Source organism: Solanum pennellii, chromosome 7 (genome assembly GCF_001406875.1).
Source record: "Solanum pennellii chromosome 7, SPENNV200".
Taxonomy (NCBI): domain Eukaryota; kingdom Viridiplantae; phylum Streptophyta; class Magnoliopsida; order Solanales; family Solanaceae; genus Solanum; species Solanum pennellii.
In genome coordinates, this window is record NC_028643.1 from 72,896,337 (window position 1) to 72,915,674 (window position 19,338).

General features: G+C 33.3%; 1 protein-coding gene across 1 annotated transcript; it reads left to right on the forward strand.

Moving 5' to 3' along the window:
* Positions 1-10,651: 10,651 nt before the first annotated feature.
* Positions 10,652-11,885, forward strand: LOC107025605 (heavy metal-associated isoprenylated plant protein 28). Its single transcript, XM_015226376.2, has 3 exons — positions 10,652-10,751; positions 10,873-10,948; positions 11,405-11,885. Exons 1-3 carry the CDS (start codon positions 10,743-10,745, stop codon positions 11,773-11,775), a joined length of 456 nt encoding a protein of 151 aa, XP_015081862.1. The 5' UTR covers positions 10,652-10,742; the 3' UTR covers positions 11,776-11,885.
* The last annotated feature ends 7,453 nt before the right edge of the window (positions 11,886-19,338 follow it).

The following is a 19,338-nucleotide window of genomic DNA, read 5'->3' on the forward strand; positions in this document are numbered from 1 at the left end:
TAATTATTTTTTAAAAAATGAAAAATGGGAGGTAAAGTAAGGGAAAATGGAAAAAGATTACAATATGGGGAATAGAATGCGAGAGTTCAATTGCTCCAAAATTTACTATTTTTTACCAAGTATTTTCATTTGTTAAAATATCAAATTTAATATTTTTATAGATTGATTGTGATTTGGTTTGAATAAGAATTTTTTATTAGTAGAAAATTTAATAGAATTAATCAATTAGTCAATTATATATATATATATATATATGCATTCCGAGAAATATAATAAATTTTTCGAAACATTTTTTTTATATAAAAAGTTTAAAATTTAGTTGTGATGTATCAAAAAGTGTCAATGATATTTGATATAAATAATTAATGACTAACTAAAATATAAGTTATTTAGAATATGAAATATACTTTTTATATCTCAAATAAAAATAAAATCATACATGCAAAAAATAATTGATTAATATAAAGACATATTTCTTATGCATTATTATTTATATAAAAATAAATTAAAATCAATATATGAAATAAACACAGAAAATTTTTTAAGATTTTCCTTTTAATATCACTACTTGTCATTTCTTTAAATATAATATTCAATATTATAGATAAGTAAAAAAGTTTAATTTTTAATTATATTAAAATATTTTCATAAAAATGCAAAAGAATGATGTAAGAGACCAAAAAGAGAGAAAATACAAGAAAAGAGAACGTGAAAAAATAAGGAAATGAAATGGGTAATTTATGGGACCCACATAATTGTGACACCTTTCAATTATGACGAAAGAATTTTTGGTGGTTTTCTGTACATCTTTTTTTATTTTTATTTTTTATTTTTATTTTATAAAATCATATTTTAATTCATACCTCTTCAATTATACAAATTTAATTTTTAAATAAATTTAGTAATGTCTATAACTTTTAACCTTTCATATTCATAATCTTTTAATTACTCAATATACAAATTTACAATTCCTTAAAAATCAAACTTATAAAAACATCGTGACATATTTGATGATTATTTTATTTTCATTTTTTTTAATTCTTCACCATTTGTTTCTTTAGTTGGTTAATATTTTTGTCATTTTTATCTAATTTTGCGTCAAAATTATTATGAATCAAAGTAGGCAATGTTAGATGCATGCATGGTCTTCTAAACCTGCAAATATGAATAAGATGTCATTGATTAATTTCAAAAACACATAATTGGGATCTTTATTTATAAAATAAGAATGCACGTAACCTTGATAATTGAGTCGACCCATCCAATTTCGCTTCATTAAGATTGTTCCAATAAGATCTAAAACACCGATTAGACCTCTATATTGTTGAGGCGGGTAGGTTCAGATTATTTTCTCTCACGAGTGGTATGAGATCAGTATGCAGCCTAATAGTGAAGTGATTTGAACCAATTTAGTAATTAAAAAAATTAAATTATAATGTAGGTGATATTTATCGGCCAAAAATGACATTTTTTTAAAAAAAATTAATACATAATTATTTTTTCTATAGATAACTACACATTTCTTTATTTTTCATATATCAAATATTTTAATTATCTCTCAAATTCTCAATTATGCCTTGTGATAGCAATTTTATATTATATTTTGAAATGAACAACATCATGTGAAAATTTTCAATCTTTTAAGTGTTCAACATTACATCAATTTTAGAGAATTTTATATAATATAATGTAAGTATTTTTATTATAAATGATAGTATGTTATATATATATATAACTATTTTATTATTTAGATAATATATTTATAAATAATTATATTTATTATAATATTAAATAAATAACAATACACTATATTCATAATTGCCTCAAATTTTTGAATTGATAACTCATAAACAGTGACTAAAAAGATAGCCGGTTCGTTCCACAATTTTAAATTGGGCCCTAACACATTAGGTGCGATAGCAAAAATTTCTAATTGAGCACAATATAACTTTTTTTTTTGATACATGTTTGGTCCATTATTGGGGATCGGGTCCTGTCTGATTTGGTATATTGATAACAAAAAAAATAATGAGTCGGATCGGGCCGTCAAATTCAGCCCAATAAATAGGTTTAGATGCATAAGGTGGTGGTTAAACAATGACTCCTTAGATAATTTTGACTGTTATTTCATTAACCTGTTGAATTTGAGTATCGTTAGTGTTGAAGAACAATTGTATCATGCTATCTAGTGAAGGAAGGGGGTTGAAAAGGAGAGTTAGACTTTAAGACCGACAATATTCTTGTTGATCTTATTTGTACAAATTTTAAGATCGACAACATTTTTGTTGATGAAGTAAAATTTTCACTAAATAGGTAATTCATTAAAATAATTATATGCAAGATTTCAATGGAGGGTTAATTGATTTTGAATTCGTCGGTCCGCAACGGATCAACCAATAAGCTTTCGAAGCAAGATTTTTAAGTTTTAAACTTAATAATTACGTTTGTCATGATAGTTGGGGTGATAATAAAGAAGATAATGAAATGAACGATGATAGTGGAGTGATTAAACATAAGAAAGTAGTTTTTCTGTCATGATAGATTCACTTGTAATTCTGAAATCGATGATGAATAACAGTTCATCAAGCTCTCGCATTCGTGATGTAGAGAAGCCTTCTAAATTTGAGGTGAATTGTGGCGATGATGGGTCAACAATTACTGTGAAAACCACATGTTAATAAGATAGCATTATATTTAAGTATGACCTCGCAATGTGTTCTCAATTCTATGAGAATGTGCTAAGAGGTTTACACTGCAGATTGAGACATTTCAACTAGGTGTCTTGATGATGAAGAAAAATGGATGATATTTGTAAATGATGCAGATTTGCATGAATATCTTGAAATATCGAACTTTGGTGGTGTTCGTACTATCAACTTTCTTGTTCGCAATACTCTTATGTTCTAGGCAACAATAACTGTCTTTTGGCTAGTCGCTCTTAACATTCTCATGCAGGATGGAAAGCTTCAATCAGCATCTGGTACTTAAATGTTAACAACGTAATTCAGATGATTTTCAGAAAGAGATTTTCAACAATGACCGAATATTCTATTTATTTTTTTGTGATTATTTTTACATTCTCTCTAATATTTTTCTAATTATTCTACTTTATAAAATAATCTTTTAATTCATACCACTTCAATTACATAAATTCAACTCTTCATTAATATAGTATAATCTACAATTCCTAACCTTTTATATTCATAACCTTCAAATTATTTAATATACAAATTTATAACTCCTTAAAATCAAACTTATAAAAATCACTTTTGAGACATATATACTGATTATTTTATTATCATTTTTCATCATGTATTTTTGTTTTCCTTGATCTAATTTTACGTCTAAATTTTGTTATAAATCAAGTTGACAACGTTAGATGCAGGGTCATTTGGACTCGCAAATTTAAATGTGATGCTATTGATTGATTGTGAAAATGCATCATTGAGATCTTTCCTTATAAAATAAGGACATATGAGGTGGGGATTGAACAAAGATAGCTTGAATAATTTTGACTGTCATTTCACTTTTCATGCTTATATCCCATGATTATTATGGGTGATGTTGACAATGAGACGAAAGAAAATAATGAAATAGATCATGATGGTGGAGTGACTAAACACGATCAAATAGTTCTTCAGCCATGATAGATTCATCTAATGAGTCAGGATCGATGATGAATGATAGTTCATTAAGCTCTCTCAATCGTTGAATAGAGAAGCATTCTAAAATTGAGGTAAATTATGGTGATAGTGGGTCAATAATTATTGTGAAAGCCACTTATAAAAAAGGTATTGTCAAATTTAAGTTTGACCTTTTGGTAGGTTCTTTCAACTCTATGAAGATTGTTCAAAGAGGTTTAAACCGTAGACTATTTCGATTCATGTATCCTGTTGACAAGGAGGAATGAGTGATGTTTGTAAATTATGCAGATTTGTATGAGTGTCTTGAGATACTGAATTTTGATGGTGGTTGTATTATCAAAAGTTTTATTTGTGATACTCATGTACTCTAGGTAGTTTAATAACTGTCTTTTAGCTAGTGACCATTAACACCCTTATAGAGGTCTGAAAGCTTAAATCAATATTTGGTACTTACAATGATAACAACGCCACTCTGATGACGAGAGTTAAAAGTTTACACATGAACCACTAGTAGTATGTTCGGTAAGACTATCAATGGTCAAGGATTCTTTTATTTTTTTTTTTACATTTTCTCTATTTTTTCCTAATTATTTATAACAACCCGCTAGGTTGTTTTGGGAATTAGGATTATTTAGACTCTTTCAAAAAAAAATTAAAAGGGGTATTTTAAACTATTCGATAACTATGAGTATTTAATTGATGTAATTTTGTTAAATGAGCATTATAGTTGAATATTTATTGAGTCATATCCATAATTAATAGTTACCACTTGACCCATGTATGGAATAAATTAAGTAAAGAGGGGTTAATAATTTATTAGTCAGAACTCAAAATATATAAGCAAGAGAAAGTAGTTAACTATAGGGTTACTCCAGTTCCCAAGAAAGACACTTCAGATTTTCTTTAATCCTTGTATATGTAATTGTGCGATATATATAGTGATATAATAGTAAATTTTTTTCAAGAATAGAATAAATCAGGTCGTTATGTTGGTACTGTTTAGAAGGAATCGATTAAAGTGGAAGGAAATTAAATAGTTTTAAGTAATGATGTCACGTGATTGACAAGAAATTTGTATGATTCCTAATGGACGACATTCTTAATGTGATGATTTCCTTTAATATGCAGTGAATGGTTGGTATTTTTTTATTGATTTCTTTTTGAATTGAAAGGCATGAAAAGTGGGTTACAATAAGTCTTAAGGTTGTTAAATTAGAGTAGAGAAAATTGTTTATATTAATTATCAAGCTTAATCATTGACTAATGTTTAGATATAATGGTTGGGAAAAATAAAAAGGGAAAATCATTGGCAAACAAACATGTTTGCATATATGGAATCTGTGAAATTCTATGGCCATTACTTTGTTTAATTATTTCTGGATTAAGCTACAACAAATTAATTATTGGCCTTAAATTTTTTATTCAATTGTCATATAGTAATACTATCTGAAGTTTATGAGTATAGCTAATCAATTTTTAGTGGTATCGTGTTACATGAGTATCATCAGATTCATAATATTTAGAGGAGTTGAGGCTTAACATTAGACTTGAAATTTAGCAAATAGGATCTTAGACATATAAATTATATCAAGAGTAGAAGCTTGATTGGAGATATGAGTGAGTTTTGGAGTTTAGGTTAGACATATAATAAATTGAGTACCTATGAACTTGCTTACTTACGAATATTACATAATTGGTAAATTAGGAACATTTTGAAGCTTTGCGAAAACGAAAGGAAAGTCTTGAAGATTCGTGACACGAGTTCGACATTTAAGGTATGTTAAGACTTTCAGACATGTTGAAGGACATTTTCCTAATTAAAGATTGAAAATGGATTAGATAATGGTCAAGGGTGAAAGACGGGGGTATCGTACCAATGGTGTGACAGGCATTGTTACGAGTACTAGTGATATAAGAAAAAGTTTATATTATAGAATGTGGGTTGAAACTCGAGAATGCCAAAACATATGGGCATTAGCTGATTTATCATTGACTTGACTTCTTTGTGTGATTGTGTTTTCCTTATTGCACGTGTATAGTTGTAATAATTGAGGTGGTTATGTATTATGTTGATATTGATTTATTGAGATGTATCATCATCCCTTTTATTGAAATAATATTGTGTTCATACATTGATATGAGATTGAGTATAAGTTGGGCACGTGAAGATCGTCTGTGCCAGGGATGGTGAGATGTTAAGATTATAATTTGGCACGTGGAGACCGTCCATGCAAAAATTATTTGAATTTATGATAGTGCGTGAGATTGTCCGCATAGACATGTGGAGATCGTCCATGTCGGTATATGGACCTCGCGAGTCCCCCATGGGTCATGAACTCTCGATGTACTTCCGAGAAGTATCATGTATATACATTTGAGAGAGTACTGTATTTTGAGGCATATCATTTTACGGTGTCATATTGCATTGCATCTCATGACATCCTTCATTCTTGATGATTATGTGTTTTTATTGGTGGTTGGAAAAATATTTGTTGTTTTATTGCCACTATTTGATGAAACTTGAATGGTAAGTGTACTATAAACTTGTATAATAAAAAAATTAATTTTTCTTATATAAACTCCTGTCATTACTTCTTCATTGTCGGTCAATGAGATATAATGGGTACACGTGGTTTTGTACTCATACTACACTTGTTGCACTCTTTGTGGTGCAGATTCGATTTCGAGTACGAGCACATCTCATGAAGCAATTTGAGTATGAGCCTGGAGTGTCTTGGAGTTGTGGTGAGCTGCTTGGTTGTTTAATGGCCCGCACCTTCCTCTATTTTTTATTCATTTATTTAGTATTCAGACAGGATATTCTTTATGTTAGATTTGTCATTTTAATTTCAGACTCGCGTCGTATTCTAGAAGATCTTATACTTATGACACCAAATTCTTGGGGGGTATTTTTAGCTTTCCGCAATTCGTATTTATAAAGAGCTTAAGTTGGAGATTTTCACTTACACTTTGTTTGGATCATTGTAATCTACTGTTTCATAATGTATTGTACTCTATTGTACTGTATTATTGTATGGTAGATACAATGTTTGGCTAGATTGTATTGTTTGTTATGGTTTAGTAACATTTTAATTGTTTGATTTGATTATATCGTACTGTATTGTAATTTATAAATTTACTTAAATATCCTTAATTATTATAGAATAGGAGGATTGACTAGGTTTAAATAATTAAGGTAAAGGGTAAAAATAGTATTTTGAAATATTATGTAAATATATAATTGGAAAAAGAAATTAAGTAACAATTGGGAACACACCAAATTGGTTGTTCCATAAAATAAGGGTTTTCATTGTTACGTAACAACGAAATTTAACAATACAGTACGATATATTTTAAGTAACAATCAAACAAACATTGTAGGTATAATAACGATACGATATAATACAATGAATAACAATGATCCAAACATAGTGTTAGTGCTAACCTTTTTCTCATTATTTAGTTAAAATTAGTAAAAATATGCTAGGTTGACTTACCTATTGGTTGGGAACATATGTGTCATCACGACATGTGAATTTGTGTCGTGACATTATTTTATCTCGTAAACTCATCTCCTTAATTCATACCTCTTCAATTGCATAAATTCAATTCTCAACTAATTTAGTAATATATATTATTCCTGATCTTTCATATTCATAACCTTCAAATAATTTAACATACAAATTTATAACTCCTTAAAATCACACTTGTAAAAACTTAGACATATATGATGCTTATTTTTTTTTAATGCTTTATTATTTGTCTTTGATTGGTCAATAAAGAATGTTAGACATTTTTGTATAATTTAATTTTACGAGGTAAAATAATTTGACATGCTTTAATTTCGTCATTTAATTTTTGTCATTCTTATATAATCTAATTACGGAGGAGAGAGATATAAGGACTAAAAAAACAATCTCCATAACTCTCTTATTTATTAAGAAAAGCTTTAATTTTGTCATTTAATTTTTGTCATTCTTATATAATCTAATTATGGAGGAGAGAGATATAAGGACTAAAAAAACAATCTCCGTAACTCTCTTATTTATTAAGAAAAGCTTTAATTTCGTCATTTAATTTTTGACATTCTTGTATAATCCGATTATGCATGAGAGAGATATAAGGACTAAAAAATAATCTCCTTAACTCTCTTATTTATTGAGAAAAACTTTACTTCCGTCATTTAATTTTTTAAATATCAAATTTATGTAAGTGTTAAAGAAAAGTCGTACAAGTTAACTTTATTTCAAATAGCATAAATGAAATGCATGAAGGATAACAAAGAGTCATATATCCCCCCCCCCCCCACACCCCCAACAAAAATAAAACCCTCTCCTTAACTCTCTTATTCATTAACAAAAGCTTTAATTTTGTCATTTAATTTTTTTAATATCAAATCTATGTTTAAAGTGTTAAAAGAAAAGTCATATGTTTAAAGTGTTAAAAAGAAAAGTCATACTCTCTCCGTCTGGTATTGTTTATCATAATTTTTATTTTTAGAGTCAAATTATAAAAAATTTGACTAACATTTTAAGATGTATTTTTCATCATATTAATATTGCAAACAATTGTAATTTATAGTACTTTTCACATAGTTTTAGGATATCTAATTTTTTTGGTTTAAAGTATCGAATTAATGTGATCTATTTATATTTGAAAATTAATTAAATTAACTTTCGATAACCGTAACATGACAAATAATTTTGAACGGAGGAAGTATAAGTTAACTTTATTTCTAACAACATAAATGAGGTTATTATTACAAGTTTTTAAAAAAAACATTTCTTTTATTTTTCCCACATAAAAATGGAGTTATCTTTTGAAAAGCTATTGCTCCAATTTATTTATAATAATTATCACAATAAAATTGTAATAACTAAAATAATTGTATTTATTAATGCTAAATGATAATTCAAAATCTTGATACTTTTTCTACATCTTCAACATTGCACATAAGTATTGTAAAAATATTTTCCAGTCACTCCCTAATCTCTATATGACTAAATTATTTGTGTTTAATATTATTTTATTTTATTGTAAAAGTAGAATTCAACAGTAATGTTTCACTATATTAGCTTAATTCTCTCTTTTCTCAATGCACACTCTAAGAATGAAAATTTAAATATAATTTTTTAAATGTTAATAGATCTTATGCGATATAGATATATATTAAATGAGTGTTAATACGAAAAAAAATCTCTGTAACTTTGAATTTCTTATCTAAGTATGTTCAAATATAATCGAGGTATTTTTTTCTCATCATGATTTAGCACAACTATATTTTGCGTTGTTTATATTTATTACATTTATTTATGAAAAAGAAAATCATGTAATTAATGATCAAGTAAATTTAATATTGTTGGTTGAACCAATAATATTGGTGTAAGAATCATTCAATTTAGTATAAAACTATGATAATTAGATTGATATTTAACTGAAGTTTTAATTTTCATATCAATTTTTATGTGTTCGTATTTTATATCAATAACTTTAAATAAAAAATGTGGCATGTCATTTTCTTTTAGCAATTCTTCTAAACAGATAATATCATAATCATAACTTAATTTTATTTCTCTCTTTTATTATATAATTTATTTATATGAATATTTATCAAAAAGTGATCTTTGGCATTGCAATTAAGGATCGGAAAATATTTAGCTAGACTAGAGGCAACAAATCTATTTTAGAACTAAAATCGTAGACCATGGTTAAAAAAGAAATTAAATTTATAATCTTCTCTTTAAATCAAAATATAATTCTTTTACCAGACTTTGTAACACATGCTTATATACAAGAACAATATATTACTTAAGAGTATTTATAAAAGTCGTCATAATTGAAATGCACATAAGCTAACTAAAATACTATGATTATTCAAAAATAGAGAATACCTGCCACACACTTTCGACTCATGAAAACTTTGACCTTCCAATACATCAACTCCACTATTAACTTTTCCTAATTATGGACCAAAAATGTTCACCTTTTATAAAGAAAAAAAATATTTACATCTCATAATTATAATAAACAAAAAATAACGGGTATAATATATACCATTATCCAAAATAACATCTCACAATAGTTGCGATCGAGATATTACATACAAATAAAATTTACATCGAGTCACACTTTAATTCATTTCAGTTCAAATAATAATCAACTCCATTTTTAACTTTGCCTAATTATGGACCAAAAATGTTCACCTTTTATAAAGGAAAAATAAACAAAAAATAACGGGTATAATATATACCATTATACAAAATAACATCTCACAATAGTTGCGATCGAGATATTACATACAAATAAAATTTGCATCGACTCACACTTTAATTTATTTCAGTTCAAATAATAATCAACTCGTTTAATTTATTTTATCGATCACCTAAGTTTTGAAGCTGCAGGAGCGCCCCAAAACCATAGACGTGCAACAATATGGGAAGCTAAAATCGCAATCGACGCCTCTTCCACATGCACTTTTTCAACGCTAATTCCGCCTTCACATGTAATTAAATTACTATATTTTGATTACTTTATTTAATTATTCTTAAAAAAATAATTATCTAAATTCCTATTTCAATATTAATTAATCATGCATTTAATCAAAGTCAAAGTACTTAAACTTTTCTAATTGCTCAAGCAATCATACTAATAAATTCTACGTTACATGATAAGTGACAGATCAAGCAAATCATATTCCCACTTGCACCCTCTGTTGCTGCAATAGCAAGAGAATAGACAAGTCGGTGACATATATTATTTTTCTTTTAGGTAGGAGAGAAGTGCGGAGCTAGAAGTCTCGGTACAGATTCAGTCGAACTCAGTTATTTTTGTTTAAATATGCATAAATATTAAATTTAAAACTCAATTATTAACACTTGAGTTATCGTTATAAAATTTAGAATACACTATATTAAAATTCTAACTTCGCCTCTGAGTAATGATGGAAGGAATGAAATATAATTATTTATAAACATGTATCAAGTATTTATAAGCCAAAGTTTTGGATACTAAATATTGCATGTTGCAGAAGCTTTATATTCTTGTAACTAAAGAAGCAGAAAAAGAACATTTCTAAAGTTCATTATCAAGAGCTTGAAGATGACAACGGTAATCACTATCTCCTCTATCTTTAATTTTTCTCTATAATTTATATAATTCGATCTTAATATAACGAAAGATTTTGAACCAATTTTATATGCCTTAATACGTACTATGTTTGGGTTTACAGATGACAGAGATGAGAGTACATATGGATTGTGCCGGATGTGAGAGCAAGGTCAGAAAATCTCTCGAGAAAGTTAAAGGTAATATACTTATAAGTTATATCACTGGCGGATCTACGCACTGTTTCTTTGAAAAATTACTTATAGTGGTTAAATTTTAGTTTTATAAATATAAATATATATATTGACACGTTTTGAATAAAAGGGTTGATCTATTGATTAGGAGCTTAGAAACACTATATGAGGTCGTGTGTTTGCCCTACTAGCCTATTTATTTATAAATTTTTTACTATAACCTTTGACACCTCTTAATAATTTTTTTTACTATAATTATTGACATCCCTTAATGAAAATCCTGTGTCCGTCACTATGCACTAATACACAATAGATTCGAGCTCAAAAAAACTTATATCTGCTCTGAGATTCGATCTCAAAAAAACTTCTATCTGCTCTGATATCTTGTTGTCTGACCATCTCATCTAAAAGTTTAAGCTGTTAGAGATATATTGTGAACATGATTTTTTACGTCAAATTCAGGTGTTGATAATGTAGAAATAGATATGTCTATGCAAAAGGTGACAGTAACAGGATGGGCTGATCAAAAGAAAATACTCAAAACAGTTAGAAGAACTGGTAAAAGAGCTGAAATATGGCAATTTCCTCATAATCCTGAGATGAGAAATAACCCTACTTATGTAACCGATCATTATTATCAACAACAAGGCTGCAGTGGTCCGGCCACTTATTACGCCGGAGAACCACCGGCTTCCGCCTATAACTATCGCAAACACGGCTACGATAACTATGGCCGTGCCTATAGTCTTTACAGGGGCAATTCAAACACATTTGGTAGTCGTGTTGGTGATGCTTTTAGTGATGAGAATCCTCGTGGTTGTAATATTATGTAATTGTTGTTTGATGTTGTCGATTATTAAATGTAAGAGCCTGTTTGAATTGACTTTTTTAAAAAAAAATGTATAATACATAAATATGACTTTAATTTGACGTCAGTTGATAACTATGACCCTTAACTTTGTATGTGTACAAGTAGACACTTAAACTTGTATAAAATTGAACAAGTAGACACATGTGTTCAACATGACATGGTACACGTAGAACGCCATGTATGAAATATTGCATGTTGCAGAAGCTTTATATTTTTGTAACTAAAGAAGCAGAAAAAGAACAATTCTAAAGTTCATTATCAAGAGCTTGAAGATGACAACGGTAATCACTATCTCCTCTATCTTTAAATTTTTTCTCTATAATTCGATCGTAATATAACTAAAGATTTTGAACCAATTTTATATGCCTTAATACGTACCATGTTTTGGTTTACAGATGACATAGATGAGAGTACTCCGACGTCAAAAATGCCAAAAAAATTTTGTGGACGTCCATTAAGACCTTGGCTATGCATCCGGTTGGCCCTCATGGCCATTTCGACCCATTTTCAAGGTCAAACTAGCCTCGAAGCGCGCATACCCCCCATTTCGACGATTTTCGTGTGCAATAGCAAACAATTTTTTGGGTGATCCAGATTCCGACATCAAAATTGCCAAAAATTTTTGTGAACGTCCGTCAAGAATTTTTTATGCATCCGATTGGCCCTCACGGCCAGTCCGACACATTTTAAAGGTCAAACGAGCCCCGAAGAGCGCATACCCCCCATTTCAATAATTTTCGTGTGCTATAGCAAATCATTTTTTGGGTGATTCGGATTCCGACGTCAAAAATACCAAAAAATTTTGTGGACGTCCGTCAAGACCTTGGATATGCAGCTGGTTGGCTCTCACGGCCAGTCCGACCCATTTTCAAGGTCAAACAAGCCCCGAAGCGCGCATATCCCCCATTTCGACGATTTTCATATGCTATATCAAACCATTTTTTGGGTGATCCGGATTCCAATGTCAAAAATGCCAATTTTTTTTGTGGACGTCCCTCAAGACCTTGGCTATGCATCCGGTTGGCCCTCATGGCTATTCCGACCTATTTTAGAGGTCAAACAAGCCCCGAAACACGCAAATCCTCCATTTCGATGATTTTCGTGCTCTATAGAAAACCATTTTTTGGGTGATTCGGATTTTGACGTAAAAAATGCCAAAAATTTTTGTGGACGTCGGTCAAGACCTAGGCTATGCATCCGGTTGGCCCTCACAGACAGTCCGACCCATTTTCAAGGTCCGTCACGACCTTTGCTATGCAGCCGGTTGGCCCTCACGTCCAGTCCGACCCATTTTCAAGGTCAAACGAGCCCCGAAGCGCGCATACCCCCCATTTAGACGATTTTTGTGTGCTATAGCAAACCATTTTTTGGGTGATCCGGATTTCGATGTTAAAAATGCCAAAAATTTTTGTGGACGTTAGTCAAGACCTTGTCTATGCATCCTGTTGTCCCTCACGGCCAATCCGACCCATTTTCAACGTAAAACGAGCCCTGAAGCGCACATACCCCTATTTCGACGATCTTCGTATGCTATAGCAAACAATTTTTAAGTGATCCGGATTTCAACGTCAAAAATGCCAAAATATTTTGTGGACGCCGTTTAGACCTTGGCTATGCAGCCGGTTGGCCCTCACGTCCAGTCCGACCCATTTTCAAGGTCAAACGAGCCCCGAAGCGCGCATACCCCCCCATTTAGACGATTTTCGTGTACTTTAACAAACCATTTTTTGGGTGATCCGGATTCCGACGTCAAATATGCCAAAAAATTTTGTGAACGTCCGTTAAGAACTTGGATATGCAGCTGGTTGGCCCTCACGGCCAGTCCGACCCATTTTCAAGGTCAAACGAGCTCCGAAGTGCGCATACCTCCTTATTTCGACGATTTTCGTGTGCTATACTATATCAAATAATTTTTTGGGTGATCCATATTCTGACGTCAAAATTGCCAAAAAATTTTTGGACGTACGTCAAAACCTTGTCTATGTAGATGGTTGGCCATCACGTCCAATCCGACCCATTTTCAAGGTCAAACGAGCCCCGAAGCGCGCATACCCCCCCATTTAGACGATTTTTTTTGCTATAGCAAATCATTTTTTGGATGATCCGGATTCCGCCGTCAAAACGTCCTTCAAGACCTTGGTTATGCAAACGGTTGGCCATCACGACCAATCTGACCCTATTTCAAGGTCAAACAAGCTCCGAAACGTGCATACCCCCAATTTCGACGATTTTCGTGTGCTATAGAAAACCATTTTTTGGGTGATTCGGATTCCGACGTCAACAATGTAAAAATTTTTGGTGGACATCCATCAAGACTTTGTCTATGCATCCGGTTGATCCTCACGGCCAGTTCGACCAATTTTCAAGTTCAAACAAGTTCCGAAGCGCGCATACCCTTCATTTCGACGATTTTCGTGTGCTATAGCAAACTATTTTTTGGGTGATACGGAATCCGACGTCAAAAATGCCAAAATTTTTCGTGGACGTCCGTCAAGACCTTGGTTATGCATTCGGTTGAACCTCACGGTCAGTCCGACCCATTTTCAAGGTCAAATGAGTCCTGAAGTGCGCATAACCCCCATTTAGACGATTTTCAGGTACTATAGCAAACCATTTTTTCGTTGATCAGGATTCCTACGTCAAAAATGCCAAAAATTTTTGTGGACGTCCGTTATACCTTGGCTATGCATCCGGTTGGCCCTCACGTCTAGTCCGACCCATTTTCAAGGTCAAACGAGCCCCGAAGCGTGCATACCCCCTATTTAGACGATTTTCGTGTGCTATATAGACGTCCGTCGAAAATGACAAAAATTTTTATAGATGTCCGTCAATACCTTTGATATGCAGTCGGATTGCCCTCACGACCAGTACGACCCATTTTCAAGGTAAAACGAGCCCCCAAGCGCATACCCCCCATTTAGATGATTTTCGTGTGCTATGGCAAACCATTTTTTGGGTTATCAGGACTCCGACGTCAAATATGCCAAAATTTTTAATTGACGTCCGCCAAGACCTTGGCTATGCATCCGGTTGGCCCTCACGGCCAGTCCAACCCATTTTTAAGGTCAGAAAAGCCCCGAAGCACGCATACCCTTCATTTCGACGATTTTCGTGTGCTATTGCAAACAATTTTTTTGATTATGCAGATTCCAACGTCAAAAATGCCAAATTTTTTTGTGGATATACGTTAAGACCTTGGCTATGCATCCGGTTTGACTTCACGGCCAGTCTCACCCATTTTAAAGGTCAAACGAGCCCCGAAGCGCGCATACCCCCCATTTCAATGATTTTCATGTGCTATAGCAATCATTTTTTGGGTGATTCGGATTCCGACGTCAACAATGCAAAATTTTTTGATGGACGTCCGTTAAGACCTTGTCTATGCATCCGGTTGGTCCTCACGTCCAGTCCGACCCATTTTAAAGTTTACACATGTCCTGAAGCGTGCATACCCTTTATTTTGACGATTTTCGTGTGCTATAGCAAACCATTTTTTGGGTGATCCAGAATCCGAAGTCAAAAATGCCAAAATTTTTTGTGGACGTCTGTCAAGACCTTGACTATGCATCGGTTGTCCCTCACAGCCAGTCCGACCCATTTTCAAGGTCAAACGAGTCGTGAAGCGCGCATACCCCCATTTATACGATTTTCGTGTACTATAACAAACCATTTTTTGGGTGATCCGGATTCCGAAGTCAAAAATGTCAAAATTTTTCGTGGACGTCCATTAAGACTTTGTCTATGCATCCGGTTGGCCCTCACGTCTAGTCCGACCCATTTTACAGGTCAAACGAGCCCCGAAGCGTGCATACCCCTATTTAAACGATTTTCGTGTGCTATAGCAAAACATTTTTTGGTTGATCCGGACTTCGATGTCCAAAATGGCAAAAAAATTTATAGACGTCCGTCATGACCTTGGCTATGCATCCGGTTGGCCCTCACGGTCAGTCCGACCCTTTTTCAAGGTCAAACGAGCCCCGAAGTGCGCTTACCCCCCATTTAGACGATTTTCGTGTGCTATGTAAACCATTTTTGGGTAATCCGAATTTTGACGTCAAAAATTCCAAAATTTTTTGTGGACGTTCGTCTAGAACTTGGCTATTAAGACGGTTAGCCATCACGGCCAGTCTGACCCAATTTTAAGGTCAAACGAGTTCCGAAGCGCGCATACCCCCTATTTAAACGATTTTCATGTGCTGTAGCAAATATTTTTTTGGGTGATCTAGATTCCGACGTCAAAAATGCCAAATTTTTTGTGGACGTCCTTCAAGACCTTTTCTACGCATCCGGTTGGCCCTCACGGCCAGCCCGATCCATTTTCAAGGTCAAACAAGCCCCGAAGCGCATACCCTTCATTTCGACGATTTTCGTGTGCTATAGCAAACCATTTTTTGGGTGATCTAGATTCCGACGTAAAAAATGCCAAAAGTTTTTGTGGACGTCTGTTAAGACCTTGTCTATGCATCCAGTTGGCCCTCACGGCCAGGTCGACCCATTTTCAAGGTCAAACAAGCTCCGAAGCGCGCATACCCTTCATTTCAACGATTTTCGTGTGCTATAGCAAACCATTTTTTTGATTATCCGGATTCCGACGTTAAAAATGCCATAAATTTTTGTGGACATCCGTTAAGACCTTGGCTATTCATCCGATTGGCTCTCATGGCTAATCCGACCCATTTTCAAGGTCAAACGAGCCCCGAAGCAACGCAACGCATACCCCCACCATTTCGACGATTTTCATGTTCTAAAGCAAACCATTTTTTGGGTGATCCGAATTCTGACATCAAAAATGCAAAAAAAAATTACGGACGTCCATCAATTCCTTGGCTATGCATCCGTTTGGCCCTTAGGCCAGTCCGAACCATTTTCAAGGTCAAACGAGCCATGAAGCGCGCATACACCCCATTTCGATGATTTTCGTATGCTATAGCAAACCATTTTTGGGTGATCCGGATTCCGACGTCAAAAATGTCAGAATTTTTTGTATACGTCCGTCAAGATCTTGGCTATGCATTGGGTTGACCTTCACGGCCAGTCCAACACATTTTCTAGGTAAAACAAGCCCAAAGCGTGCATACCCTTCGACGATTTTCGTGTGAGCAAACCATTTTTTGGGTGATCTAGATTTCGATGTCAAAAATGCCAAAATTTTTTGTGGACGTTCATCAAGACTTATCTATGCATCGGTTGGCCCTCACGGCGATTCCAACCCATTTTCAAGGTCAAACGAGCTCTGAAGCGCGCAAACCCCCCCCCCCATTTCGATGATTTTTGTGTGCTATAGCAAACCATTTTTTGAGTGATCCGGATTCTGACGTCAAACATGCAAAAACTTTTGTGGACGTCCGTCAAGACCTTGGCTATGCAGCCGGTTGGACCTCACGGTCATTCCGATCCATTTTCAAGGTCAAACACGCCCCGAAGCGCGCATACCCCCATTTTCGACGATTTTCATGTGCTATAGCAAACCTTTTTTGGGTGATCCGAATTCCAACGTCAAAAATGCCGAACTTTTTTGTGTACATCCTTCAAGAACTTTGCTATGCAGTCGATTGTCCCTCACGGCCATTCCGACCCATTTTCAAGGTCAAACGAGCCCTGAAGCGCGCATACCCCCCATTTCGACGATTTTCCTGTGCTATTGCAAACCATTTTTTGGGTGATCCGGATTCCGACGTCAAAAATGCCAAAAAATTTTGTGGACGTCCGTCAAGACCTTGGCTATGCATCAGATTGGCCCTCACGGCTAGTTCGACCCATTTTCAAGGTAAAACAAGCCCCTAAGCGCACATACCCCCCTCCATTTCGACGATTTTCGTGTGCTATAGCAAACCATTTTTTTGGGTGATCCAGATTTCAACGTCTAAAATGTCAAAAATTTTTATGGACGTCCATCAAGACTTGTCTATGCATCCGATTGGCCCTCACGGCGATTCCAACCCATTTTCAAGGTCAAACGAGCCCTAAAGCACGCATATCCCCTATTTTGACGATTTTCTTGTGCTATAGCAAACCAATTTTTGGGTGATCCTGATTCCAACGTCAAAAATGCGAAAACTTTTGTGGACGTCCGTCAAGACCTTGGCTATGCAGCCGGTTGGACCTCACGGCCGTTCCGACCCATTTTCAAGGTCAAACGAGCCCCGAAGCGCGCATACCCCCCATTTTGATGATTTTCATGTGATATATAAGTTATATCACTGGCGGATCTACGAACTCTTTTGTTGAAAAATTACTTATAGTGGTTAAAGTTTTAGTTTATAAATATAAATATATAAATTGACACGTTTTGAATTAAAGGGTTGATCTATTGATTAGGAGCTTAGAGACACTATATGAGGTCGTGTGTTTGCCCTACTAGCCTATTTATTTATAATTTTTTTACTATAACCTTTGACATCTCTTAATAATTTCTTTTACTATAATCATTGACATCCCTTAATGAAAATCCTGTGTCCGTCACTATGCACTAATACACAATAGATTCGATCTCAAAAAAACTTCTATCTGCTGTGAGATTCGATCTCAAAAAAACTTCTATCTGCTCTGATATCTTGTTGTCTTACCATCTCATCTAAAAGTTTAAGCTGTTAGAGATATATTGTGAACATAATTTTTGGCGTCAAATTCAGGTGTTGATAATGTAGAAATAGATATGGCTATGCAAAAGGTGACAGTAACAGGATGAGCTGATCAAAGGAAAATACTCAAAACAGTTAGAAGAACTGGTAAAAGAGCTGAAATATGGCAATTTCCTCATAATCCTGAGATGAGAAATAACCCTACTTATGTAACCGATCATTATTATCAACAACAAGGCTGCAGTGGTCGGGTCACTTATTACGCCGGAGAACCACCGGCATCCGCCTATAACTATTGCAAACACGGCTACGATAACTATGGTCGTGCCTATAGTCTTTATAGGGGCAACTCAAACACATTTGGTAGTCTTGTTGGTGATGCTTTTAGTGATGAGAATCCTCGTGGTTGTAATATTATGTAATTGTTGTTTGATGTTCTCATAGTGTAAGAGTCCGTTTGAATTGACTTATAAAAAATGTATAATATATAAATATGACTTTAACTTGATGTCAGTTGACAACTATGACCCTTAACTTTGGATGTGTACAAACAGACACTTAAACTTGTATAAAATTGAACAAGTAGACACATGTGTCCAACATGACATGGTACACGTAGAACGCCATGTACGACACAAAAATTTTCATGTAGGATGCCATGTAGGACGAATGTGTTAATTTGTTCAATATTATACAAGTTTAAGTATTTACTTGTGCACATTTAAAGTTAAGAATTATAGTTGCCAAATGACATCAAATTAAGGATCATGTTTATGTGTTATACATACTTTCTTCGATATGATTTTTTCCTTTGTATAGGAAAGTGAAAACAAACTTATAAGATATAGCACTCTAATTTAAAATCAACAAAAGGCGCTTGAATCTCTTCCCAAAAATTGAAAAATTCAAAGAGTGTAATCAATCCCCACATAAATAAGATGTGC